This window comes from Pogonomyrmex barbatus, unplaced genomic scaffold (assembly GCF_055798465.1).
Source record: "Pogonomyrmex barbatus isolate J1 unplaced genomic scaffold, ASM5579846v1 scaffold13, whole genome shotgun sequence".
Classification (NCBI taxonomy): domain Eukaryota; kingdom Metazoa; phylum Arthropoda; class Insecta; order Hymenoptera; family Formicidae; genus Pogonomyrmex; species Pogonomyrmex barbatus.
Genome location: NW_028297109.1, coordinates 4,139,598 through 4,165,810, shown reverse-complemented (window position 1 = coordinate 4,165,810; position 26,213 = coordinate 4,139,598). Strand labels below are relative to the sequence as shown.

The 26,213-nt window shown below is 34.8% G+C and overlaps 2 protein-coding genes and 1 long non-coding RNA gene across 12 annotated transcripts; 1 reads left to right on the top strand and 2 right to left on the bottom strand.

The window, feature by feature from the left end:
* LOC105421990 (uncharacterized) lies at positions 1 to 12,049 on the bottom strand. Of its 9 annotated transcripts, none has more exons than XR_016138222.1 (7): positions 11,910 to 12,049; positions 8,183 to 11,769; positions 7,153 to 7,376; positions 5,142 to 6,977; positions 4,727 to 4,837; positions 4,528 to 4,652; positions 1 to 3,128 (listed from the first exon to the last, which is right to left on the bottom strand). It is a non-coding gene; the product is annotated as an uncharacterized LOC105421990 (long non-coding RNA). The 9 variants fall into 9 exon arrangements; XR_016138229.1 differs by lacking the exon at positions 1 to 3,128 and having other exon boundaries at positions 4,295 to 4,652; positions 5,142 to 6,438; positions 6,642 to 6,977; XR_016138224.1 differs by lacking the exon at positions 1 to 3,128 and having other exon boundaries at positions 4,299 to 4,652; positions 8,183 to 10,472; positions 10,558 to 11,769.
* On the top strand, positions 10,939 to 20,040 carry Cad74A (cadherin 74A). Of its 2 annotated transcripts, none has more exons than XM_089072140.1 (13): positions 10,939 to 11,236; positions 11,509 to 11,780; positions 11,905 to 12,069; positions 12,632 to 13,070; positions 13,231 to 13,472; positions 13,709 to 14,233; positions 14,420 to 14,772; positions 14,969 to 15,183; positions 15,444 to 16,003; positions 16,242 to 16,550; positions 16,778 to 17,072; positions 17,301 to 18,945; positions 19,240 to 20,040. In XM_089072140.1, the coding sequence occupies exons 1-13, from the start codon at positions 10,939 to 10,941 to the stop codon at positions 19,448 to 19,450; spliced, it is 5,529 nt and encodes a 1,842-aa protein (XP_088928266.1). In that variant the 3' UTR covers positions 19,451 to 20,040. The 2 variants fall into 2 exon arrangements, with proteins under 2 accessions (XP_088928266.1, XP_088928265.1); XM_089072139.1 differs by having other exon boundaries at positions 14,957 to 15,183.
* On the bottom strand, positions 20,025 to 25,622 carry LOC105421993 (uncharacterized). The gene is given in 7 exon segments (XM_011631192.2): positions 20,025 to 21,206; positions 21,209 to 21,666; positions 21,816 to 22,238; positions 22,657 to 23,073; positions 23,584 to 24,002; positions 25,174 to 25,347; positions 25,399 to 25,622. Coding segments are annotated over 7 exon segments (1,938 nt in total). The 5' UTR covers positions 25,408 to 25,622; the 3' UTR covers positions 20,025 to 21,168.
* Positions 25,623 to 26,213: the final 591 nt, after the last annotated feature.

Genomic DNA, 26,213 nt, shown 5'->3' with positions numbered 1-26,213 from the left:
TCTTGGAATCTTTGTACATACATTTTTTTATTAAATAAAAAAAATATTACATATGCATTGAACCTGTAGAAGTGGTTAATATTAAGATTATTATTTAACAAAATTATTTTTTTTGTTTATATCGTTTTTTTTTAAATTAGCAGATTGCAGAATATTAATAGCCCGCAATATTAATCAATTGAATTGTCAAATAATTTATTAAAATGTATTATCTTGTGTCTGTTCATATTCAGAATGATTCAATATAATTGCGAAATAATTCTTTAAAATTATATTATATCGGGAAATTGCTTGGATTATCACGAAATCGCTTTTCAGATATTAGTTTGCAATCTGATAACGAGTTACAGCGGCATGTGAACTACGTGATTACTTTCGTCGCGCGCCGCAGGTTCTTGCGCTAAATTTCTCTTATGCCATAAACGGAAGATGGAGCGTTTAACGCGAAGGGATTACGGCACCGTTCGATCAATTTGCATAATTGTAACGCTTCCAAGCAGTAATTTTCCGGACGCGTCATGTGTTTACGAACATTGCACCTAGTACATCGACCGACTTGGCACAGATCCAACTTTGATATATCTCACGCTATTCTTCCGAATGCATTGCAACGGTTGAACGTATTATTATTTGCATATAAGAGAGAAGGTACCACTTATATTTATATAAGTTAGCTTCTTTTCTGCAAACTAACTTAATTAGACATTCTAAAATACTAATGTAACATGAGATATTTATATAATAACAAGAAAAAAGATATATTTCATATTTCCAAGTAAATAAGATAGTAATAATCGTTTAAATAACTTGAAATATGAAGAATAAAGAGTTTAAAATTCTTTTTTCCCAGGCTATTTATTTAATAGCGGTAGTATATCTTTAACATAAAGTATGTAAAAGGTTTGTAATTGTTATGATAGGATAGAGAGAAATAGCGTTATAGAAAAAGAACTTATATAATGTTTTCGTTGTTGTAAAGATTTAACTGCAATGGTGGCTGCAAGAGTCTGAATAAAACCACTTTCTCCTCAGGAGATCATGCCACTATATTCGGCATCATGTGCCTTTGGGGCTACAATGAAAAAAGAGAAAAGGAATAAATGACCGATTATTCAATATTCACGGAGCGAATGTTTACGCGAGTCAATTATTGCAAATGATTTCCTGTGTTCCTGACGACATTTGTCTGATTTGCTTCCCGGTAGAAATAGTTTTCTCGCAAAAATTCATGCCATTAAATTATTCACTGCTGACACGCTTTCTTAGGATTTGGTCATTATTATTTCGTACATCACACGTTACTATCTTATGGAGGTATAAAAAATGTAACGGACTTATCGAAAAATCTAAGAATATCCGTGTTTGTGTGATTTTTATTTTATTTGTGCTTTTTAAAAGCGCAAGTAGAATTTTAAAATGTTTTTTGCGATTTGGTTTCTGTGTCTGATTTGGCGTTGCGTGTTATATGTAACATTTAAAATTAAACAAAAATATAATATATTATTATCAGAAAAATTTCATGGAGCACGCAAGAAAAACTTTTATACCTCTTTTCTAATATATATTTTTTTTGCAGTGTTATTCGCGCACCCTTTGAATCATAGAGCCCCAACCCTTTTCACACTTTGAAAATTCGTAGCGCCGATAAAAGGTCGCCGTGAAATCGATGCCGTTGCAGACACATGTTCGATCGGCCGGCGGAAATATTGGAAATTACACGAAAGATTTGTCCCAGAGGCGTGCAGAATCAAAAATCAAATAAAAAAGGGGCGTGTAGGTACGCCGATCGCATTCGTCCGAAACCGTCAAGCCTAAAAAAAGGGTTCGATTGCGATAAAGGCGATTCGCTCTGATTGGATAATTTATTGGCGAAGTGCAATCAATGAAATTGCGCCAACTGGTTTCGCAGGTATCCATAAAATATTTCTGCAAGTTAGGAAAGAGAGAGAAATCTTTGTGACGTTATTTCTATATATTTTTTAAATAGGAATTGGGAGCGAGTTTTCATTAATAAAAATAATAATTTGGTCATGTTGTAAATTATGAAAATTAATCATAACTCTTCAAGATAATTAGAATCATTTATCTTACGTTAAATGATTAGTGTACATATCAAACTATGTAAAGAAAGTTAACGGGCAAATTTATTACAGAGCATCATGATATTTCATAAATAAACAGAAAGCTGTTACGTGCAAGCTACACGAATGCAGTTCCGGAAGTAGTTCCGGAAAGTAGAGTTATGTTTTTTGCTAAATTGATCACTTATTATAGCTATAGATCGATTTACTATTTGAATAGTATACATTGATATTTATTATAAAGTGAAATTGTTGATTCATTGAATGATAATTCGATAAATGAAAAGACAATTTATTCTGAGGAAACATCATAAACTCAGATGTTCTATTAGCTCGTTTTTTAATTACATTTTTGCAGAAGAATAATTACAGTCTTTCAAAAGTTTCAATGAATAAATAAAACAAGTCTGTAATTCGATTTTAATACAAAAATCATGATTATATCGTATAAATTATGGATATATTTTATTCGTACAATTATATGAATTATTTATGCGAATTCGTGCGAGTGAAAACGAATTGTGTACTAGGTCACTTTTCGCTTCTTCTCGTTACGGTACGGATTCGACAGAAACTCGGGAAGACTCGGACGACTGAAATAGCGATCTTCCGTGCAATCGATTTCGTGATTATTGTATTGTACTGGAGGAAATCGCCGTGCCGATTTGAAAGGTCTTTCGCGCGTGAGAGGCGCGGGAGCGCGTGAGAAGTGGGTTATCTAACTGACAACACCCCGTACTTCATGTAGTTCACGAGAGTTTTCTCATAAGTCGTAACAGGACGCGAACGTCTGCAGAAATGAGTTGCAGAAACAGAGAGGCGGAAAGGGAGAAAGAGAGATGCGATTACGTCGGAAGATGATGCGTTTGCGCTGGCAGACGCGATCTCTCCCACGACGTCTTCTCTGTCTTCCTCGTTGTCTTACTAACGCATGTAATTTATTATCTTACAAACGCGTTGCGCGCGTTGGACGCAATGCGTTACGTGTCTTTTCAGATTTCCGCAACTCCGCAGACATGATATCTGGCCCTATCACGCCCAGAAAATCTAAAATATAAAAATGTATAGAATTAATTATTTAATTTCTCGAATTTTTTGCTCCTTCTTAGCGGATACGTGAGCCTCTAATTATGTTTAATTATAAATTATAAGCAATGAGAACCATGTAATTGTATAACATATGATTAATATATATAACATAACATATATAATACATAACTTAATTATAGTAAATTATAATAATAAAGCGAATAATTATAATCATTCATAATATTATAAAAGTTGTATTTTACTGTAAAATTACGCCAATTTTTTATTCTCTATTTCTTTTAATGAATTGTATTTTTTATTAGCCGACTCTCATCTATGCGACTCAGTTATAGAGATATTTCACATAAATTCTCTGGAACAAACAACAAACAAGATAATTGCCGTTTGTTACGATTTCGACAGCATGCCGTGTACGCGATGGAGAGACCCAGAATCCGGTCCGGCCGATCTCCTTCAGCTTGAATAGGTCTTGTCCCGCTTCTATAGAGGAGAAAACAATCTCCGTCCAACTTTAGATATCGGCATGATACTCTATCGTTGAAGGTGGAGTCGCACTCGTCGCGGTCTTTGCTAACTGTATAAATCCCCTTTCCCCGCTCGCTCACGGTAGCGAGGTCCTCCTCTTGCCTGACTGATTTTCTACCTTTCTCTCGTCGTCCTTATTTCCCGATCACGCTACGATTCACGAATACTTCTTTTCCGTGTCCTTTTTATCCCCGCCGAACGAAAGAGCGAGAAAGAGAGGAACGAGAAAGAGCGGAAAGAGAGAAAGAATGGGTGAACAGAACGGAGAGGAACAGAGTCACGTCGAGCCTTCGGCATTTTAACGTTGCTCTTTTATAGCCTGTACACGTTAAACGCTCGCCTTAAACGCGGGAAAGAACCTCTTGAACTATCTCTCTGGCGAGATGGACAAGAACGAGGAACTTGCGGGAGGTAAACTTGGCTGCGGCTTGGTTACGCTTAAATGCCTTCTTTCAAGTATTTAATTGCTGACATTAATTTTTTCATTTCTTTCGTAATTTGTTTCAATTTTATACACTCTAGAAATAATTTGTTAAGAACATTATATTTAAAAAAAATTGATACTTTGTATCTTTGAATTAAACTTTCTAATAAATAATATTTTGATATTTAAATTAGTACTTTAAGTATACAATATACTAATGTTAAAAGATATTTATATAAATAATTTATATAAATTAACATATGTTAATGTTATATTGCTTTTTTAATAATTTCCATTTTAAACAGTAATATCTAGTTAAGCAGTAATATCTAGTTTATTAGTCATTAAAGTTGAAACGGTTCTCAAAGCTTAAAACTATAAGAAGATTTATACAGGAGATAATTGTTTAATTTTTATGGATGCTTTATTAAATGAAAAAAAGGTTACTTTCTCTTGAAGCTTTCTCTTTAAAATATAATTATTGATATGCATTTCTTCATTCATTCAGCTTTCGTGCAACTGAAGGTAAAAGACTGGAAGGTAAACTTTGTTTCAACGTGGATAAATTAGATCTGAAAAGAAAAATAAATTTCATAACAGTCTATCTGAAGTTTAATCAAAGAGCTACATCAAAAGGTCACAATACCTTCAAGATTGCGTCTAGCAAACGAAATGTCAAGAAAACTGATGATGCAATTCCGTTCTCATCATTGATTCGCTTTTCATTATAGCCCCAATCTTTTGCCATTTCTCATTACTGTCAAATCATTTGTCAACCATGTGAGTCATTACATTATCATAAACAACACGAAAATAACTATGATTTGAACCGATGATTTAACTTGTTTCAAAAAATTAATAAACAATCAAGACAGAACTTTTTTACGTTATTAAATATTTGCCACAAAAATTTAATATCGTGACATTTGAGTTACAGAAACCCTATTTATTTTGTACAAATATTTTTGCAAAATATAAACATAAAAATGAACTCTATATCGCAGAAGTTAAAGTCTTTTTTATTTTACAAATTTCTAATTCTAAAAAATTGTTCAAGTCACCTAATCTCTTCGAGACCAAGCGCAACCCTTGGGCTTATGGCTGAAGGAACTATTCCCAAGTCACCCAACACTCTCGGTAACGCGAAGAAAAAGACTTGTTCTTCGGGTCGTTGTGTCTTCGGTGGAACTTTACCGAGTACAGACTATAGGCTCTCTTTACTCCGAGGTGTGCGGTTTCTCTCTCTCTTTCTTGCCCTCTTTCTCTCTCTCTCTCTCTCTCTCTCTCTCTCTCTCTCTCTCTCCATACCTTCCATTCCCGTGGTGGAGGCCGCATACCTCCTTAGGATGCAGTATAGACCTATCCATTGGCTGGCAGACACCGGTTGGTTCTCTTTTCGGTCCGGGACGACGTCGACGTCCAATGACACCGAGAGGGTAGAAGAGACACGATCGCGTCTGTTCTTCCTTTTAATAATCTCTCCGCAGGTGCGTCATGCGGATCCGGCGCGGTTTCGCGGATATGTTTAAGTGAACACAGATTGAATGTTGCGCGGGAATATAGCACGTGCGGTGTCGTGACACGATGAGGTGATAAACCGTGTTGTGCAGCGCGGTATCTCGGAGCGACTTTGAAAGGTAAGTTCTGTGAGCTTGTTGAAAAGCGCAAGATGAATCTTTTGAATTCGTTCTCGTCGGTGGGCAGATGCTAATTGTCGAAAACATTGACCTGGATATTTATTTTCAACATGAAGAAACTGATCTCCGCATAACGGAGAGCCTGCTGAGGATTGATAAAGATCGAACAATTTCGGTTTCTGCAAACTCGGCGTGTCGTAAAATATTAAATAACATTATTTGCTCAAAATTTGCTCATTCCGAAACAATAAAATATGCTGAGTTAGATGGATGCCGCCTTGACTTTTGTTTCAATTATTCAAAAAAAGTTTTTGTGTCTTCATATGTCTTCACTAAAATATGTATATAACATTTCACTATCATTAATTCGTATTACAAATTTCGTATACCAAAGTGATTGTGTAATTTTCTATTTCTATTCTATTCTAAGTTTGTGTGATTTTATATTTTTATTCTATTCTAAGTCATTACTCTTTGCGTAATTTTTATCTTCATTTGAATACATTGGAGATCATATTTTATATTTTCTAATTATGTTACACATTGAAAGAAAATAATATAATAGAGAAGGACAGATCGAAATCGGATTCTGAACCTAAATACGATTGTAAATCGACATTCATGCAAATCGAGGGATCGAGGTCGTCGATTGAGGATGTCGTCTTGTTCTTCGACGATTTCTTGGCGCAACGGTATCCAGGCTTCTCCTTTTGTTCGGTATCTGTAAAACAGCCTGTTAAAACCTGTATCGGTTATTTAGTTTTACGTTGTAATAAAATTATCAGTTTGACGAGATAACAATTTCAAATAATATTGAAAGATAGTAAAAGATTCTGAATATTTAGATAAATATTTTATATATATTTTATAAATAATATTTTATAATTATAATATATCATAAAAATAATGTTATATTAACTTAACTTGCATTGTGTTCAAATTTTTGAGATTTGATGGACGTATTTCTAAAAATTCCGACAAAATTCCGACATTAATTAAATTAAGAATAATTGACCAGTCTAGAGAAACCACATAAGTCTACTCGAATCCTTATTGTCTTTTTCGTCATTCTGCGAAGAAACCAGTTTGTGGTCTGGCGAAGTCCTGCTTTCAAGGAAGCAATGTTAAGTTCGAGGAACAGGCGGGAATTTTTCGACGGTAATTTTCTACGCAGGTACTGCCGTGACTTCCGTCAATTAAAAAGACTAACGATTTTTGAAATTATCAAAGTTGTCAGTCCAAGAAGAGCGAATCTCATATCTGCGAACAAATTATAAATTTTATACAAAAATTCTTATTATATGCTATGAAGAATTGCAAAATATGATTTATTAGATATGATTTACGAGAGTTTGATAAATTAAAAAAAAGTTTTCCTTGTCCTTTGCAAAGCGCGCTGATGAAAGTGAAGATCTGCAGGAAGATAAGCACGCACCAGGATATTCCTTTCCTTCGTCATTCATTCTGGCATCACTTGGTCACGCAGTGTCAGGATTCCAACCGCGTAACGTAACGGTGACCAGAGGAAGAGGGGTGTAACGGTTTTTTTCTTTCTCTCTCACTCTTTCCTCACTTCTGACTTCCTCTTTCGCTCTTTCCTGCTACTTGCCCCACTTGTACTCTTCTTTCCTCGTTTCCCCTTTCCTTCGATTTAGCCATCTGTTTCGAAATTATTTTTGGGATAGGTCTGATAAGCTTAAATCTCATCATCTATATAATTTTAATTAATTCTTGTTGTTGTTTACATCCGTGTAAATAAGAAAGACAAAAATTTCTCAATAACTTGAATTTATTTTTATAAATTGCGAAAGACTGTATAGATATAGTTAAGTATAAATAAATTAAAATGTTTAATAATTAGAATATAAAATTCTGTTTTGTTATAATTATTTAACAATAACTGTCTATAACTTATTAATATTCTTTAGTTACTAAAGAAGTATTATTTAGATTACTGAAAAAGAATTTGCAAATAAATACATTTTACAGAAAAATTGTATCTTAATATATTATTTAAATTTTTAGATAAATAATCCTAAAGATTAATAATTAATACGTGATATATATCATTCACACGTAGAAGCTCACTTCATATAAAATACTTGTTGAATACCAAAGAAATTTTTCCGCGCTGAGTAATTATCTTACAAGATATAAAAAAAAAACATTAATTGAATAATCGTACATAATTGCAACAAATATAAAAAATAATACAAGTTAATAACTTTGTATCACTTAGTGAAAAACGTTATTAACATAAAAGAATAAGAGTTATATTATAAAAATAAAGCAATTATTTTTTTACATTATTTGTAAATCTGTATGTCTCTATCTAATAATTTAAATTTTACAAACATAAGAATACCGGCATTCTTGTAAATATAACTGTAACAAACTTGTTTATCGTAAAATTAGAGTGGCAGTAGTTGAAACTATAATAGTAGAAACTATATAATTATACATACAGGTAATTATGTAGATCAGCAGTGAGCTCGTGGCGATCTTTCGCAAGCGTTAATTTTCAAACAATTTGTTGCATGAGAGTTGCACTTGATTCCTTTCTCGTTGCACAGCTGCGACCGCAGGTCATCATTCAATCTCTCGGTATCATTTTATACTTGGCTGGCAGTAATGGCCGCTTCTGTTTAAGGTTCTCCGTACATGTCGCAATTCATTCGATTATCGTCGTCACGGTTTTCGCACCTTGCAGTTTTCCGCATTACTCCAAGTCATACAAAGTCGGAGAAACCGAGTTCGTTTCGAGATGATGCGCTTTCATTAATGTGCACATTGTTCGTGTTAAATAAGAGTTATGAAATCATAATCGGATCTATTAATTATGAATCAATTGCGTTTTGCTTGTACTTTGAAATTTTAATTGCCTAAAATTTAATATTATTGAATTTACAGAGTTTAATTTTATAAATTTATTTCTTCTCTATTTTTTCCACCATATAATGTTGATGTATAATGTTGATGTATTTATTTATTTTATTTATATTTATTTATTTATTTTAAGTACTTAAAACATAAAAACAACTTTTAATTTTCTAAGTTTAGAGATTTTTTATCAGAATAAATTTTCATTGTTCACGAAACTACATTGACTCACGTTCAACAATCAAGACTAATTGTTCTCCGTAGAGAAATCTCGCTTTCAGAGTATGGTAATTGCAGGTCTGTACTTTCATTGCGCATTCATAGCCAAGCGTCATTACCTGATTCTCAATTTTATTCGTTTAGCACAAAACCAAAGAAGATTGCATTCTATCTATGCACATTGATGAAGTAACAACGATGAGAACTTAGATTTAATACACGCAATACCTTTGCCATTATAATGCAGCTTAAATATAACTAATGATCATAATGATCACATATGAGGGAAAACATATTTCTTAAAATTTTGTAAGAACCTTTAGCATTCAGAAATATTCGATCATCTAAAATAATTATTATGTAAAACTTAAAATTCTTACTAATATCAGCAGATGCAAAAAGAACATATCCAGCATTCGCATCTTTACGGAGCACTGCTTCTCATCCTATAATAAACTTGCTCGTGCGTGCGTTTGTGCGTTATATCTTCGTTGCTGAAGATAACATCTTGCGCGTAACACGTGCTTCCTTCCAGTCGAAATGCATAGGAATAGAGATTCGCGTTCGAGAAACTGTTCTTAGGACGTGCATGAAAAGAAGAGAGCTGCATCGCGTATGTACGGCAGCCGCAAATCTTTTTCCTCCGACTGATAGATAATTACATCTTCCGGGGACGCGATTCCCGATGGCGGCTACGGTCGGCAGAACGCGGAAGTCAAGATCGTTTTGCACGCACGAAGGCGTCGAGGAAATGCAGAGCCATTACCCCACGCTGTATGTCACTCTGTTGCTCTTGCTAACGTCATTTCTTCTTGCTGGTGCTTGGTGATATTGTAATCCGTCGTATCTGCCCACGCGACATTAAGGAGCAGACGCGGTTCGCTGATGTCGTCTCGCTGCGAACATTACGTGGGAGTAGTAATTAAGAAAATGAGCAATTTTTTTACGACGTAGGTATTTTCAACTATCTATCTTATTTTCAAAGAAATTTTAAGTCTTCATTTCAAATATTTTCATCTATTTAAACATATTTCTTAAAATTTTGTAAGAACCTTTAGCATTCAGAAATATTTGATCATCTAAAATAATTATTACGTAATAATTATTATGTAAAACTTAAAATTTTTACTAATATCAGCAGAGTATGCAAAAAAAAACATATCCAGCATTCGCATCTTTATGTAAAATATAATAATTTTCATATGACATATTTTATATTTTTTCTAATTTAAAGTCTTTTCCTCGCGAAATAAAAAAAGTTTCTAGCTAAAAAATAAGTTCTTTCATAGAACATACATTTTCTTAGAAAATGTATCATAAGGTAAAGTTGTTTTCCCTCATAAAACAGCGCTGTAAAAATGGCTCTCTTCCACGAACTCGTTTTTTAGACTAAGAGATTCCTTCAGGTATGCGCATTGTGTGTGAAGTGAAAATTGTCGCGTTTCTGTCGTTCGATACAATCTTGCAATTCGATTTGGTCACGTACTCAGGTCGTTCTCGTATATGAATCGGCTTCTGCGAATTCCTGAAAAGGAATCTGATTTCTAACGGCGTTTCACTCGGCGGAAAATGCATTTTGCCGGCCATGATTGCGGAGATTGCCAGTAGTACCGGTCGCGGTTTGCCTGCACGCCAGACTTCTCTCTCGTAGAATGACTAAAAAGAATGTAGCAGTAGACGGCGGATACTCGCGTTTAAGTGGAGGCTAAAGCGCCTTCGGATCTGGTTGTATCCTACTCACGCGATTGCCATTTCCTATCCGCTCGTTTGCATGTTGATTGTAACTTTTCGAGTTATGGTTCGACGAACTCCGACGTAACGATACTACAGTAGCTCCGATAATATTTTCGATCAATAACAAATATTTCTTCCATAACTATGTTTTCTTTTCTACGTCAAATAGGCGCTAATTTTTTTGTTGCTATTAAACAAAAATAAAATCGATGTTTATGTGATTTGAGTTCAAAATTTATATTTAAATAATAAGCTATATGAATTTTTATTGTCATATTTAAGTTTTTAATGAATTTTGACTACCCATAATTAAATTATTTCATTGTTTTGCTTTATGCTGCTATGACTACTGAATTTTCGATAAAGCGCGGGTCGATCGCAGGTGACGATGTGGGCGATTTTACTGCTGTTGGCCTCCACGTGGTCTTCGTCATGGGGTCAGGTGATAAACAGGGCGCCCCACTTCGTTCAAGGTGGAGATATGGCCAGGTTGGCTGTGTCAGAGGGTACACTACCTGGTGCTCCCGTTTATACTCTTCGAGGGGAAGATCCTGAAGAATCCAGATTACATTATTCTATCAGCGGCGAATACTTTACCGTGAACAGGGACACCGGTGTGGTGATCCTGAGGAAAGCCTTAGATAGAGAAACACAAGATCTCATTGAAGTCATTATTAGTATAACAGGTAACGTTACACGTGCAATTATTATTATGTAATAATACAATCGTATATTAATATATCTTTTAGTTTAGTTTTTTCATAAATAATTTTTATTAACTTTGATTTTACAAAATCAGAGTTATTAAAATTTCGTGATGTAGCAGATTTCTTTAATACTTAATTAATTATTTATGTTGATGTTTATTAACTGATGTACAATGAAGTCGTTTATTTTATCAAATCGTAATAAGAAAGCTCAATCCAATTTTTTAAGAATAAATTTTTATTTGTTCCAGATGAAGGTATTGCCGGGTCGGAACCTAACACGGTATCTCTTCGTCGTGAAATAGCCGTGCTCGACGAAAATGATAATTCACCAGTTTACCACGGCCGACCATACGCCGCCAGAGTGCCGGAAAGTGCGCAAGTGGGTGGCTTATTACTTCCTCCAGGCACGATCACGATTACTGATCGTGATGGTGGTGTGAACGCCGATATTCACGTGCAATGTGTCTCGGCGTCACGCGATGATGACGTCTGCGAGGTCTTCGACGTCTCTACAGAGAAGGTAATTAATTTGTTATTAATTTCTAATAAAAAAAAATGAAATTAAAAAGTTAAATTAAAGATTAAGTTTTTCAAAAAATTAATAAAAGGTGGTTTATTGAGATTATTGCAACGACTTGTTTTAGCTTACTGAAGGAAAATACGACGTGCAGATTACGTTAGCGAAACCGTTAGATTACGAGAGGAGAAATTCATATTTGATTAATCTGCTGGCTATTGATGGAGCTAGCGATCCTTTGAAGAGGTTGCAGGCTAGAGCGACCGTTGCCGTTGACGTTCTCGACGTTCAGGTAAGTAGGTCTCGATCATTACTGAAATAACAGTACGCAGAACCGGCGGGAGTCTTACATTGAATAATAACATCATTTGCGATAAAATTAGCAGGGAATCATCAACTTGTTATTCAATCTTTGTCTGTCAGCACGAACACTATCAAGTGGTAACCAATCTCGGTCGTCTAAGCGAATAACGCTTAGGATTCGTTTACATTAAAATAAGTGCTTTAGTTTTTTATCTCACGTTTTTTACATCACTTCTAGTATTTCGTTTTTATATTAATTATATTAATTAAAATTTGATTTCACACTTTTATAAATATTAATTTAAATCTAATCTAAAAATATTAAACAATAGAAATTAGTTAACTAATAACTAATAGCAAAAAACAAAATTATAAATTTACCTTATGAGAACGTGATACTATTTAATTTTTAATAGTAGAAATAAAAAATATATTAGCAGCAATAAATAAAATATAGACGTTTGCAAGACTTGAAGAAACTTCGAAGTAAGCAATTTCTCACAGAAAGCTATAATTAAACAGATGAATTTTTGCATAAATTTCTCGTGCAGGATCAGCCACCTGTTTTCCTGAATGCGCCTTACAGTGCAGCGCTTTCGGAGAACACCGCAGCTAGTCACACGGTTCTGATAGTGCGAGCACGTGACGGTGATACCGGTGAATCGAGAAACCTATTATTAACGTTAGACGATGACGATGCCGGCCATTTTGATCTTGAGATGTCTCGCGATGGTGATGTTACGATTGGTAAGCTGGTCACGACCAACGTATCCCTCGATCGCGAAGATCCCAGGATTCTGCAGAACGGTGGCATTTACACCTTCCAAGTTCGAGCCACCGAGTTGATTAACAACGAAATACCAGCTGATACCGCGACGTCGGTCGTCACGATCGTCGTCACGGACGTGGACGATCTCGTGCCTGCTTTCAATGAGGATTACTTCAGCATCAGGATCTCCGAGGACATCGGAAAGGACACTCCTCTACCAGGTCATTAAATTGGATAGAAATTGTGTTTTGCTTGTAAAATTAAATACTTGATAAATATATTAATATTTTCAATTGGGATTTTCTGTATTTCTTATTTTTAATTTTCTATTTTTGTTCCTTCTTTGAGAAGATTTTTATTAACAATATCATAATTAAATAGGTCTGAACATGATTGTAAGCGATGGTGACGTGGGCGACAATGCGAAATATTTCCTGGCGTTGCGGGATGTGCCGCGATATCCTGGAATCAGTAAAGCATTCACTGTTAGTCCTGAGGAAGCTCAGGGTCGAGTACCGGTGGTGATCAAGGCTAAAGATGTCAATGTTCTTGATTATGATGTTGACGATCCTGCAAAAAGAGAAATTGAATTCGACGTCATCGCGACCGTAGCGAGCGAAGTAGTAAGTTTCTTAAATACAATATTAAAAAATATCTTCACATAATTTAATTACATTAATAAATTAATAATTAATTTATAACGCAGTAATTAAAAAATTATTAAAATAATTTTTAAATATATACTGAGTGAAATATTCCTTAAAACATTAAATAGGAATATTTAATTATTTTGTATGAAATTTTCTCGTTGATCATTTTACTAACAAGATTCTTACAGAATTATTTTTTCATATTACAGGTAGCCACTTGCAGAGTACACATCCAGTTGATGGATGCTAACGATCACAGTCCCGAATTCTCCCGATCGGTGTACAAATTATCGATCTCGGAGGATGCGGAGCCTGGCACTCGCTTTGGCGATGTTTACGCGAAGGATTACGACAGCGGTTCCTTTGGCAAATTAACGTATACTCTACGGGGTTTCGGCGCAGACAAATTTAAGACCGATCCGCAGAAGGGCGGAGTATTCGTGGCGAAGAAACTAGACTATGAAGCGCAGAAATCTTATTCCTTAACGATGGAGGCGATGGATGGCGGCGGTCGAGTTTCCGCCGTTAATATTCTGATTGAACTCGACGATGTTAACGATAATAAACCGATGTTCGAGCAGACGGAGTATTCTAGAACTATCCGCGAAGATGCTACCAGCTTCGATCCGCAGATGTTCGTCAGAGCAACCGATCTCGACGGACCGGCACAGGGCAATGGAAAAGTTGTATATTCAATTAGTCGACACAATAGTATGACAGACGATGTTTTTAAGGTTTGTTTATTTTCATTTTCATTTTTTTTAAAATCAGTTATTAATTTTTCTTATTAGAATATTTTTTTTCTTTATATTCTTAAGAATCTTTTTCTTAATATTTTATTCTATATAGATGCAATTGCTAAATTTTACGATAAAGCTAGATAATATTTTGTGACAAATTCTTTAACATAAACTTTACAGATCAATTCGGATTCTGGTGAAGTAACCATGTCGAAACCGGTTCGGTCCGGAGACACCGAAAGGGGTACTTACGAGCTAATAATTCGTGCGACTGATACCGGCACACCTCCCTTATACTCCGAAGCGAAACTTTTCGTACGCGTTGGCGTACCTGGAAACCAGAAACCTATATTCCGAGGAAACTACAAGTCAAACTTACCTGGTCCAAGTACTTATCGAGCGAGACTCTTGGAGAACGCATCTCCCGGAACAGAAGTGATTCGGGTGGTCGCCAATGATCCCGACGGAAGAGACAACTTATTGCAGTATTACATTGCATCTGGTTCTAAGGATAATTTTGTTATCGATTCCAGGTGCGTTATAAAATTGATTAGATAATTTAATATAATGCTAAAATTTACAATCTCTTTATGTAAGCTTTCTTCTTTGCTGTTTTTATTTTAATTATTTTGTTCTGTTATTTGAACTCGTAAAACTTGATATAGCTAAGATACAAGATAAAGATAAAGATTGATATTAGTAAAGTTAGTAAGATAGGCTGGTTTACAGTTCTGGCATTATAACTGTGTCACCTGATGCTCGCTTGGATCTGGAAGCTGGTGGTGAAAAATACGAGGTCATCGTATACGCCGTTGATTCTGGCACACCTGTTAAGGAAACTGCCACTACCACCGTCACGGTGAATATTATAGATGTGAATAATAAACCGCCGACATTTAATGAATCAACGTATCTGGTTTATGTCTCAGAACGAGCAGCTATTGGTAGGTTGCTCCTAAAAAAAAAATTGCTTATTAAAAATTAGTGTAATATTTATTTTTTTAAATAGTTATACTTTAAATTAAAAATTTGAGATTCTAATTAAAGATTCTAGGTTTTTTAAATTTAGGTATCAATAAATATCTTTAAAATTATTATTATTATTTTTATAATTGTGGCATATTAACTTTACTCTTCTTTTCTTTAATTATCTGTTATTTTTTTAATTCAAGTTACTTGCACTTAAAAATATTATTATGTACAGGTGAACCTGTATTAAAGGCGGTAGCGATAGATCCTGATGCAGATGCGTATTTAGAATACTCTTTAGTAGAACCAATAAGGGCTGTCGACAAAACCGGTGTGGCTTTGAAAAGTACAGCCACTTACGATTATAAATCGGCGTTTCGAATAAATTCCACGACCGGTTTAATAACCGTTAATCGAGTGCTAGATTATCAAGTGGCCGCTGTCATAATATTAACGGTACAAGCAAAAGATTTAAACGCCATCGTTGACAGAGACAAACAGACGGCGAGAGTAGAGGTGACAATCTATATCCAGGCTTACAGCGACGACAATCCAATGTTCACCAATTCTGGGTGGTCACCAAATAATCCGACGATAAGAATCACGATTCCAGAAGAGCAACCCTTGGGTACGACATTATTAATGTTGTCGGCGAAAGAACCGACGACGGGACATGCGGTTCAGAGATTCGAATTAGTCAGAGAAGACGATGATGAAGGCTATGTTAATGTGGGTGTTCAGAGTGGCAACGTCGTGCTAAGTAAGAGATTGGATTACGAAGTGCTTAATCAGAAGGTAAGAAATTTTAATTTGTGACAAACAGAAATCAAATATTTTATAATAAAACATTCTGAAAATCTATAGAATAAAATTTTTTATGATTGTTTTGATATTGATATAATTTCTGATAAAAATGCTTTATTATTATTTGTATTGTATTAATAATAAGAATAATATAATAAATTTATATTATATTTTATCTTGACTTTTATTTTGATTCTATATTATAAGTATATTTCGATTTCGTTTACAGTTCATTCGGTTCAAAGTACGAGCGCTTGCGAGAGACTACGATATAACGCGAAAGATGTCGGAAGCCAATGTAATTGTCGAGATTCAGGATATTAATGACAATAGTCCAGAGTTTAATCAAAAGGATTATAAGATTTCTGTATTAGAGTCAGCTAATTCCTCGAATGCCATATTAAACGTGAAGGCAGTGGATATGGATAGCTCTAAAACAGAACAGGAAGTCCAAAGAGGATATGGCGAAGTAAGATATTCCTTGGCAGGCGAAAACGCCAATCTTTTTGAAGTCGATTCTATCATGGGCAGCATTCAGGTAAAATTCATTTTAATTATTTTTATTCTAATTTAAATTCAAATTAGAATAAACAAAGCGTCAAAAGAATCAAAAAATAACATATTTAAGAAATTCTACTTTTTCTTATCTAAATTTTAAACATTAAGTCTAAAACATATTTAAAAAAATAATTAAAGTTTTTAATTATTTCTCTATATAGTTTTTATATTTTTATCAGAATAAATACCGAAAGAAATAATTTATAGATCGCCACAAACACAACTCTGGATAGAGAAAGACAATCGGTATTGCGCTTTTACGTCGTGGCATCGGATATGCCCCAAGGTGGAGCCGAGCAACGAAGCAGTCGAGCTTTGGTGACGATCGACGTTCTCGATGTTAATGATAACGCTCCTAGTTTTGAACAAGAGTCTTACACCGCGGTGATTCCGGAGAACGCACCGGTGGGAATTAGCGTGGTGAACATCACAGCTACTGATCCGGACGAAGGCGAAGGCGGAGTGATACACTTCGAAATCATCGATGAAGGTGAAGCTAATGGTAGGATCAAATGTTATACTTAACTAGAATGTTTTCGATTTTCTGAAATATATATGTATAAAGAACACAATTGAAGTTAAAATTAATGTAGAAATTCAGGGATATCTTTTTTATAAATAATTATGAAAAAGAATTAATAATTTAAAATAGAAGTTAATTACTTTTCAAGAAAAAATATAAAAAGAATAATTTGCTGGATATTTATGTTATGTTATTGATCGTTTTCAGGATTATTTAAAATAAATCACACGACGGGCGAGATTTATTCGGCCCGAGCGTTGACTGGAAAAGGCAGAACCGAACCGTACAACATGCGAGTGCGAGCGCAGGACAACGGCGAACCGTCTTTATATTCAGACGTCAGTCTTATCCTGTACATTGGTGACGTAGTGAGCAACGACGGCGTGCCATTGTTTATCAGGCCGACATTAGAGGAAATAGCCTACATCGCGGAGAACTCCACCGTCGGCAGTCCGGTGTTCCAGGTGGTAGCGTCCGATCCCGATGATCCAAACTTGCCAAATGGTAGAATCACTTTCCGTTTCCTAGAGGATGGTAATTTTGGCAAAGATGCGAGTGCTTTTAGGATTAACAGCGACACCGGGCTAATTAGCACACGCAAATTACTTGATCGAGAAACCAAGGACAGTTATACATTGATACTGGTAGCACAGGATCTCGGCGAGCCGCCACAGCAGGCGACCAGGGTGCTTCAGGTGATCGTGAACGATATCGACGATCACAAACCACATTTCAAACGTAGTTTAGATAGTCCGCCGATTGAATTAAATGTCCTAGAAGAAGTCCCGGTAGGATCTAAAGTCGGCGTGATTGAAGCGATTGACGAGGATATCGGTGAAAACGGAATGATTGGTTACGAGATCGTGTACGGGAACGAGGCAGGACTGTTCGTGGTACAACGTCTAGAAAATAATTCCGCGGTTATCAAATCAAACGGTCGGCTCGACCGAGAAACCGCTGAATCTCATTTACTGACCATAAAGTGCTTCAAATATTCTTCTAAAAAGTCGGACATAGTGCCGAAACCGTACAACAGACAGGATCCTTCAGAAAGACAGGTGCTCGTTAAGGTCTTGGATATCGACGACAATAAACCGCGCTTCAAGAAGAACAATGTAACCCTGGGGGTTCGCTTGAATGTGCCAATCGATACTAGCTTGATCACGTTGGAAGCTTATGACGCCGATTCCAGCGCGTTGCCCATCAATTACAACATGAGTAAAGTATCCTTCACGTCTCTGGTTGATCCCTCCATGTCGCAGAAGGAGATTCCATCGCAACTGTCCTTGAATGCGCGCACTGGCGAGCTCAGAACGACGGGCTCCATGACGGGATATGCGGACGGTTTTATGGAAATGATCGTGTCGGCGAACAATTCAGTGACGCCGGGGGGTGAGACTAATATCACCTTAAGAATCTTCTTGTTGCGTGATCGTGACATGTTGAAGTTCGTGTTTTCGAAGCCGCCAGTCGAGGTCAGGAAGACGCTGGAAGAGTTTGAAAAAGCGGTCCAGCAAGCTCTTTCGTTGCCGATCAGCGTTAACGTCTATGACACTCAATTCTATTCGAAAGAGGACAATTCCCTGGATTTTTCATCGACCAGTTCGTGTTTCCAAATGGTTGGCAAAGAGTCCTACGATTTAGACGAAATGCGATTATTATTAACTGATCCAAGGAATAAAGAGTTGAAGAAGGTGTACAAGACATACCACGTGGAGAAAGTGCAACATTGTGCTGCCGTTGTAGCTCGCGCCGATGCCTCCATGACACAAATATGGGTTCTTGCCATCGCGGTCCTCGTTGGAATCGCTACCATAATTTCTAGTTGTGCATTATGTTGTATGCACGCCAGGTAACTGTCAACTATCATTGTTAATTAATAGTAGTTTATATATATATAATAGCATATGCCTTTAAAAATAAAATCTATTTTTTGGCAGTAATACATTTTCTATAATTTATTTTAACTTTTAACGTTTTTCTTTTCTCTTAATATTACTGTAATATTAAATTTAAATATTTTTTATGTAGTTAATATGTTATTAATTTTGTTTTATTATAAAAATACTAATTTACTTTTATTCATCATTTCATTGACAAGTAAAATGTTAAAAGGAAAATATTATATACTGCATTTTCTTTTCAGGTATAAACGACAAGTAAAGCACGCGCGTTTGCGTGATCAACCACGACCACCTCTCAGTTATGTGTCCTCCGGGCCAGCCATGGTCAGTTCCGGATCTCATACAACTTTAGGTCCTGGTACGATGGTCACTCTGGGTCCACACGAGGGCCCATATGAATGGGGCGCCGACACGACGCTTTATCATCCAAGTACATTGGGTTCGAGAACGTAGATATCCAAGAAAATTCATTACAAAAATATCTTTAAATTACATTGACTTTTTTTTAGTTAGTGGAGTTTAATTGACAGTAAATTGTTTCATTATTAAACAGGAGCAAATTCTATCATGACATATGTAATATTTATTCTGAAATTATAAAAAAACAATTTTAATAAAAGTTTAATAAAATGAGATACTTTTGTGTATAATTCTAGCAAGTTTTGAAAACAAACAACATAGTGTCTGATAAAAGATTAACAATAGTAATTTATGAACTTGTCATAAAGAAGAGTTGAAAGAAGAGAAAATAGATGGTGCTATACTTATAATGTAAAAAGTAATGTATGATTTAAGACGTGCGTACAATGAAATATATGATTTGTAAAATTTGACAATGTATTATCCTTAAGTATTTTTAAGATTAGGTTAATTTCGAATGCAGAAGTAAAGTGTATATTTTACACATACTGTGCTTGTGGTATAATTGAAAAAACTTCAAGCGTTTTTCATTGTAATATAATGTAATATTATGTTCGTATTTAAGAAGTAAAGTTGTACATTTTATAGTTGACAATATATATTTTTAAATTTGTATAAACTAATTTTGATTTTTAGTTCTGTGTTTAAATATTTAATAAAAAAGATACGATGTATACATCTACCTGCTCATCCACATTTACGACAAATTATTTATCACACATTATTATTACATATATCTTATTCATGTTGTTATTACTTTTTATAAACTACTTTACATATATGAAATTAATTTTTATACGTATATAAATGTATATAAAGAAATTTATATATATAAGATAAATATACGTGAAAAAGTTATTATTTCATTAAAATTGCTAGGAATAATATAATTACATTGTCTAAAATTTTATTTGTTTGCAAAAGTCAAAATATATTATTAAACATAAATTTATTTAAATTTTATTTTTCTAAATTGATTTAAACTTTTTCAAAGTTTGCTATAATGTAATAGAATTTTTATGCGAAATAACCTTCTGAATTACTTCGCATGAACAACTTTCTAGCTGTTTTGATAATTTCGTCTCGTAAACGTGCAACCCATCACATTCGCAATGGTAATTGCCTATGAGGCAATCTTCAGTTAAGCGACGAATATCTTCTCGCTGGAGATCACGCGAGATTTCCGAATGCCTTCGACAGAAATGTCAAGGCGAGGAAGCAATCTGAGCTGGATTCAAGCAGATTCAAACACGTTATTGAAATATTTGTCTGGTTATGTGAAAAACACATTGATGTCATTCTTTTTTCCAAAACTGCTTAATACATAATAAAAAACAAGTCACTTTCCTCATCACTGATTAATGAGTTTGTTGCGCGATTATTGAACCCAGTCAAAATTTACATATACCTTGTAACATGTATCCTTGTAGATACATGTTATAGCTTCACTATATGTTAATGATATTTTTTGCTTTTTCCTTCGGCATAAAATATTCTTTCTAAATTAATCCACAAATTTTTTAATTAATCCTGACGAAGATGTTCTGACTACAAAAATATATTTCATCAAAACAAAATTATTGTAACAATCGTATACATAAAGATACGTTCGATGATTTATTTATGTAACAACTATGTGATGTGGTTTTCGCTTATATAACATCAGAGTGTCTCGAACATTCAATTATCAAGAGATATTCGACAGTCTTTCCTTACAAATCATTTCTTCGATAATTATACTTTCAATTTAATCAACGTAAGAGGCTGAAGCGCTGAGATCCTTCGAAAGATCGATGCTTTTGTTCGTGTTGGCCTTCAGGCTGTCGATTATTGTTGTATTGTTGCAATTCGCGCAATCTTTCCCTGTAGTCACAATAATGTTTCGAGTGTTAATTTCATACTTCTCCGTGCTAGCATAATCTTCGTCGATGATTAATTTATGATTGGAAAGCACTGCAATATCTCTCACGATATCGTTGTTATTAGCCAGATTCGAATAGGTTCCTGAATCATTGTTTAATATAAAATCTCTCCCCTTGTCATTCTTATCATCTAAACTCATCTCGTGATATCGCGTTAATGGAAAACTAGTTATCTCTGAGTTTTGATTTTCCTCGAATCTTGACTCTTCAATTGCGGAATGATCAGTTAAATGTTTAGCGATCGATTCCAACGGAGACATTATTTTCTTCGCGAATTCCTGCTGCTCTTCCGGTTCCATCAATTCCGATCTGTGAATGATATCGTTTCTAAAAATAAAATTAAAAATATTAAAATTAATTAAAATTAAAATTATTAAATTCAAAATCAAGTTGGATCTTTTTATAAAAAAATGAAATAATAAAACAAATGAAAGAAAAAATTAACTAACTAACGATGAGTTTTTAAAAAAGAGTACCTGCTGAGCTTATTCTTCTTACGAGGATACAAGTTTAAATGAAATATCATTTGTCGTCTTTCCTCTTCTTCCGATGTGGGTGTAGGCATAGCCACAAGGGGTATAGATTTTGGGGGTGAGGCATAGAATTTTGGTCCACGATATTGGATGGGTCTTCTAATATCATAATCATCTATGGCTGCTGCTTGCGGCCTTGGCCACGTTGTCTTCTTATTCTGCTCCATAATGTCAGTAATGGGATAAATGTCGAGCATTACGCTAAACGGCTTCGGTTTTCGACTCTTCCCCAATGTGTTCGTCGAGTAGGAGTCAACGGTCTCGTACTGCGGCTCCGTCACGATCGGTTTATTGTAGCTAACTAAAGGTCGGGAGTATATAGGATCGTAATAAGGACTATATCGATGTATTCCGCTCGGAGAGAATCTAAAAAAAATAATTGGATTAATTAGCAGATATTAATTATAATATCAATTTATTTATCAAATAAAAAGTTATGTACTTTATTATAAAATGAAAGATAATTCTGTAAATATGTAAAAAATTATATATATATTTATATATATATATATGTGTATGCATATATATATATATATATATATATACACACACACACACACATATATATATGTGTATGTGTGTGTGTGTGTGTGTGTGTGTGTGTGTGTGTGTGTGTGTGTGTGTGTGTGTGTGTGTGTGTGTGTGTGTGTGTGTGTAATATATATTATATATATAATATATATAAGTATAAATAAAACATTTTTTTTCTTTATTGATTCAATTTATTAGTATCTAACATTTTCACTGATTTTATATTCACACATTATAATAAATTTTTAATCACCTTACATTAGATGTGGCTAAGAGATTTACGTCTGCCGGATGCTTCGGTTTATATTGATAAAAGGGATCATTATTGTGCACTGTCGATTTCATCGGATAGATAGGCGGCGCCTCGTTCTCCTCGAATTTATCATTACTGGACATCATTTCTCCCATATCGGGTATCAGATCGTACTTCTTGGGATTCATGTAAACGCCGGTGAACTTGATGCCGCGATTCGGCATTTCGGCATTATTCGTCAGATATTTGATGATATCCTGAATGCTTCTGGACGAATGAGGGTATCGATATTGCGTCAGTTGTGGATACCTCGGTCGTTTGAACGACGTCGGATGTGGCGTCTTGAATTCCCAATGAAACGGCGTAGGTTGTGACTCTTCTGCGCTTATGTCCTCGTCTATATCCGGATATTTGTACCTGCCAAATTGATGAAAAATCGTCGTCATCCGATACATAAAAATTATCTGATGCCTTATGCAAATTGGTTTTGATGATATCATTAAGATCGGCTCTCTCTACGTCTTACGAGACGTAATCGTGATGAATGACGTTGACGAGATTCTGTGCAATGTACAATTTACAAATTCGATTTAGCATGCGCATTCGATTTAATACAACGTTACCTAACATAGAAAGTCCTTGAAATAAAAAATTAATGATATTCGCAAAATTTTTAGGATTATTAATGGCAGAATTGATCCATCAATTTAATATCGCGATTTACACGAGTGAATTCTTCCGCGTTGCATTACATGAAAGTCGTACTATCATGCCAAATCGACGTTTACAAATCGTTTGTCGTTGTTTAAGCAAAAAGTTTTTCAGCTTTTAAGTTTAAGCTTTTCGTTTATTTTGATGAATGTAATCAGAGGAATCAGATGTTATTAAGAAAATTGTGAGAATTAATCATGTCGACATGCCGTTTACCTCTGTCTCACTCGATAAACGATCGCATGATTGTCAAACAATTGTTTGGATTCGGGTTCCTCATTTTCCTTGGCATCTTCCACGGATTTCAGCATTCTCTTCCGCTGTTTGAAATTGTGCAGATTCTGCGCTCTCATCTCAGGTTCATCCGCTTTCACGATGCGTGTCTCGACCGGCATTATATCGCTTGTTGCGTTTTGTTGCATGAGAATTTCGTAGTTCTTATCATCCGAACGATCTTCCATGGAAAGATCGTCTGTACGATTAATCGCGGCTTCGTACATCGTGGAGTTTGACTTTTTGGAAAGATTCGATGATTTCTTGAGAGTATTCTGCAGTATATATATGTGTTTTGTTTCTTGATTGATTTTACTGTTCCCTGATGTGACGGACGTAAAATCGTACATAAATATCGCCACCTGTGATGATATTAAAATATTAAAATCGCGATATTCAAATAATATATACATATAAAATTTTACAATAAATAAAAGATTCAGATAGATTGATTAGTAACATGATCTATTAGAAAAAATTATTTTTTATATCTGCAAGGATGTGCAAATAAAATTCAATATATATAACATTTCAATGAATATTTTTTAACAACAGGAACATATTGTTAGATCTTAATGTTAAGATTATTTACAAAAAAAGAATAAATCGATTGCGTGATTGCACTCAACAGTTTATAAATCAACGGTGATTTATTTAGCTTTTAAAATAGCAATTAAAATGCAATTAACCCACGTTCCCAAGTGGCGAGTGATGGTTAATCCGTACTGAAACACAGTTAACGCCCTATATGTGAAGCGTGCAGAAATCTTCGCTCGCTTGACTCCCCATGCATGGAAGGGATACCCGAAGATTCGCGGTGAAATTACAATTCCACACACGTCTCCGGTATTAATCACCGGAGAAAACGCACAAACTATAATTACGCCTATTGTTCTTCTCGCGCGTGGAAGAAACTCGCAAAAAATTCCTCGCCGTTTAATTATTATCTGTCTCGAAGGCGCGTGCAACGAAATCATGCGAAGCAGGATGCGTTGCAGATCTCTATGCAGATGTGATTCATCGTGCAAGGTCATTGTCTGATAGAATGTGCAGCAAAATTATTGATCGTAAGACGTATGTAAGATGAATAATGTCAAGTGATGAGTACCGCTTCCGTATAATCCATTCAATTGCAATGTATTATTTCATATTTTCAATTGTAGAAATTTAGTGGCTTTAATAACCACCATTATAGAATATTAATGTGCCTTCGTCGCATAGAATTATTATGCTACGACAAATACAATTGAGAAACATATGTTCACGTCATAAAAAAGGAATATCAATTAGATAATTAACTAAATATGGATAAATGATTTGTTGTAAGATTAAAATATTTATAATGTATAATTATGATATTATTGACTGAATTAGTTACTATTCTTTTCTGTTTTTCTGAGCTCTTTATGAACTTTAACTACAAATTTTAATTGTGAGCTTTCGTCAGCTAAGCTTCAGCTACGTTTCAATATAATATTCCTAACGAACAAGTAATTAATTAATAAAAACGTATAATTCAGCTCGACTACTCACCAATATCACTGTTACTACCACCATAACTCCAATCGCAAATTTTCTCACAATTAAACCGTAACGACTCCTATATCGATCACCGCGATCGGAATAAAGTCCTAGCTCGGATGTACTTATGGCGGATCTCCTGCCAGTCTCAAGCATCGCCTTCTGAGAAGTCTGGCGATTGATGTCCTTTACGATTACACAATGATGATATCGAGTAGTCTTAATTAATCAGCTTACCGTTGACATGCCCGACGAGCTTCGGCGAGCGATTTATCAATTCGTTTTACTTTGCCATTTCCATCAAGCGTAAAATTAAAAACGATCGACGAGTTCGATTCCTCGGCAATAATTATATTGATAAATAAAAGATGATTGTTATAATTATGATAGGCGCTATATAGAGCACACGACGTTGCTCTTTCGGTGCTTCCCACGCAACTAACGATCGCAACGAACATTTCTCGGCTCGCAGTTTTCACTGGCGATTCTATCAGAGCTGTGGAGATTTCCTTTGTTTGTGGGGGAGGCTCGTTATGGTAAGTAGAAGGCAGGTGGTTATGGGCTACTTACTTCGATGCCAGACGCGAGTGCCACTGAGTGCGCACGACATGCAAAGAAAATCTCTCACCGTTCCGGTGCTTGACCTGCTAAATACGCTTCTAACGCTCCATTTTCGTCCGTTCGTCCGCCAATACGACATCGTGCATTTCTTACTTGTGATATGCACTTTTGTCACAAGTGTCTACATACAAGTATTAAAAATAGTAGAAAGCGGTCGGACATTTCAAATAAAATGCCCTCAGATTTTAACATGTTGAATTATATAGGATATGTATTTATAGAAATCAATAGAAATCTTCTGTAAGTCACGAGTAATAAATAAAAATTAATATTCTTTTGCACAATAATAAAAAATTTTTTTACAGAAAATTGACTTATTAAAATATTATTTGTAGGTATTTGTAATTATTACAAATCTATGAATAAATCAATATAGTCTCACATACATTAAGTTTTTCAGATATATCTCTATAACAAAATACTTTTACAAT

Coding starts and splice junctions, on each gene's coding strand:
- Cad74A (XM_089072139.1), top strand. CDS start 10,939: ATGTGGGCGATTTTACTGCTGTTGGCCTCCACGTGGTCTTCGTCATGG. Junction 14,773..14,956: donor AATTTTGTTATCGATTCCAG/GTGCGTTATAAA, acceptor TTAGTAAGATAG/GCTGGTTTACAGTTCTGGCA. Junction 18,946..19,239: donor TTATGTTGTATGCACGCCAG/GTAACTGTCAAC, acceptor TTTTCTTTTCAG/GTATAAACGACAAGTAAAGC.